Source organism: Plectropomus leopardus, unplaced genomic scaffold (genome assembly GCF_008729295.1).
Source record: "Plectropomus leopardus isolate mb unplaced genomic scaffold, YSFRI_Pleo_2.0 unplaced_scaffold26263, whole genome shotgun sequence".
Classification (NCBI taxonomy): Eukaryota; Metazoa; Chordata; class Actinopteri; order Perciformes; family Serranidae; genus Plectropomus; species Plectropomus leopardus.
In genome coordinates, this window is record NW_024628561.1 from 1 (window position 1) to 2,078 (window position 2,078).

At 44.4% G+C, this 2,078-nt stretch overlaps 1 protein-coding gene across 1 annotated transcript; it reads left to right on the forward strand.

Annotated features, from left to right (window-relative positions):
• Positions 1–42: 42 nt before the first annotated feature.
• On the forward strand, positions 43–1,975 carry LOC121966903 (echinoderm microtubule-associated protein-like 6; the record flags this gene model as incomplete). The annotated part of the gene is made up of 4 exons (XM_042516973.1): positions 43–131; positions 250–417; positions 1,278–1,479; positions 1,849–1,975. Coding segments are annotated over 4 exons (586 nt in total), but the record flags the coding sequence as incomplete, so codon positions are not given.
• Positions 1,976–2,078: the final 103 nt, after the last annotated feature.

The following is a 2,078-nucleotide window of genomic DNA, read 5'->3' on the forward strand; positions in this document are numbered from 1 at the left end:
GTGTGTGACTCGGTGTGACTCGGTGTGTGATGCTGTCTGCAGGTAAACTGCTGCAGGTGAACACTGGAGCCAAAGAGCAGCTTTTCTTTGAGGCTCCACGAGGACGCAAACAGAACATCAGTGTTGCTGAGGTCAGTCTGCACCGCCGCCGCGTCACGTCACCATCAGCTGTTTTTGTTCTGCAGACGTAAACACATCTGTCCGTTTGTTTGTTTGTTTGTTTGTTTGTTTGTTTGTTTTTCCCGTCAGTTTGAGAAGCTGGACTGGGCGAGCTGGACGTCTGTTCTGGGTCCGACCTGTGAGGGAATCTGGCCGACGCTCAGCTTTGTCAACGCCGCCTCCCTCACCAAAGACCGCAAGCTGCTCGCCACCGGAGACGACTTCGGCTTCCTCAAACTCTTCAGCTTCCCATCGCGGGTGAGATGCCGCTCTGCCGGGAAGTTTCTGTCCTTTAACCCTTCGAAACCTGAGCACATTGATTTCAATCAAAAACAGCAAAAAACAACTTGACAAAAATGAGTCAGAAATCAGTGAAGTTACGAGAAAATTTCCTGAAATTAAAAAGTAATCAGTGAAACAAGCAAATGACCCGAGAAAACATCGATAATAGTTCTGATCAATGAAATATGTATTCTCTCTGTAACATCATTTAGATAAATTATCTTTAGAGTAAAAACGCTGGTTTTCTGGACATTTTGGGACAGATGAACTCAACAAAGACTTTGCAGTACGTAAGAACTGTCTGACAAAAGTGAAGTACACGAAGTACGAGTACAGGAAATACCACGAAAACGCTGCAGCGCCGCCACCCTGATGCTAATGCTAACGTTAGCAAACACGCAGCCGTGAATGCTCCCTTTCTCGTCCCCGAGGACCGCAATATTACGAAGGACCTCCGACTCTACAGCGTGGTCGAAAATGAAGGTTTTCGCCAGATGCTACAAACGCTGGAGCCAAAGTATGAAATACTGAGCCGGAAATATTTAATCCTGCACGTTTTACGAATATTTTGTATTCTCTAGTTAGACATATTTTTGGATGTATCGTTTATTTTTGGATGTATGATTTTTTTGCAATATATCGATAATCGCAGAATCGCTGTATCGTGATAATATTGGTATCGTAGACTATGTATCATGTTTCGTGTATCGTAGCGTATCTTGAGGTACTCTGTGATTCCCAATCCTAGTGATGAGGATCCAGGTTTCAAAGGGTTAAAGGGACATTTTGTTGAGATCGCAGCATTTCTAAAGGACGTCCTGTCTCTCTGTCCTCAGGGACAGTTTGCCAAGTTCAAGAAGTACGTGGGTCACAGCACCAACGTGACCAACACGCGCTGGTCCAACGACGACTCGCTGCTGCTGTCGGTGGGCGGGGCCGACACGGCGCTGATGATCTGGAGCCGAGAGGCGCCGGGCCACAAAGAGAGCAGAGCGGTGGACAGCGAGGAGTCGGACGACGACACGGAGGAGGACGGAGGTAGCAGCCTGTTCAGCACTGAGCTTTTATTCTGAAAGTCTCCATGTTTTCTGAAGAAAATGTGGCATTTTTTGTCTTTAAAATGTTTTTTGTGTGTTTTTTAAAACATGTTGGTGATTTTCTTTTTCTTCAAAACTTTTTGGTGATTTTTTTCTTCAAAAAGATTGATGTTTTTTTGTTTCCTATGTCACTTTCTTTGACTTTAAAGTTGACAGTTTTCTTTTTCTAAAAACTTTTTGATGATTTTTTTTTTTAGCATTTTTAGAACTTTTTAACTTTAAAAATTTATTTTCATTATCAAAAGACGGATGAAATCCTTCGTGATCCTGACGGTGACAGTTTCACAGGAAATGTGACGCTTGTTTTCAGGTTACGACAGCGACGTGGCGAGAGAGAAGGTGGTTGATTACATCACCAAGATCTACTCAGCGAGCATCAGGAACATGACGGGAACCAGACCGCACCTGCAGCACAAAGAGCTTCCTGTGGAGGAGAGGTGATGTCACACACACACACACACACACACACACAGACACACACACACACACACACACATATATATACACACACACACACACACACACACACACACACACACA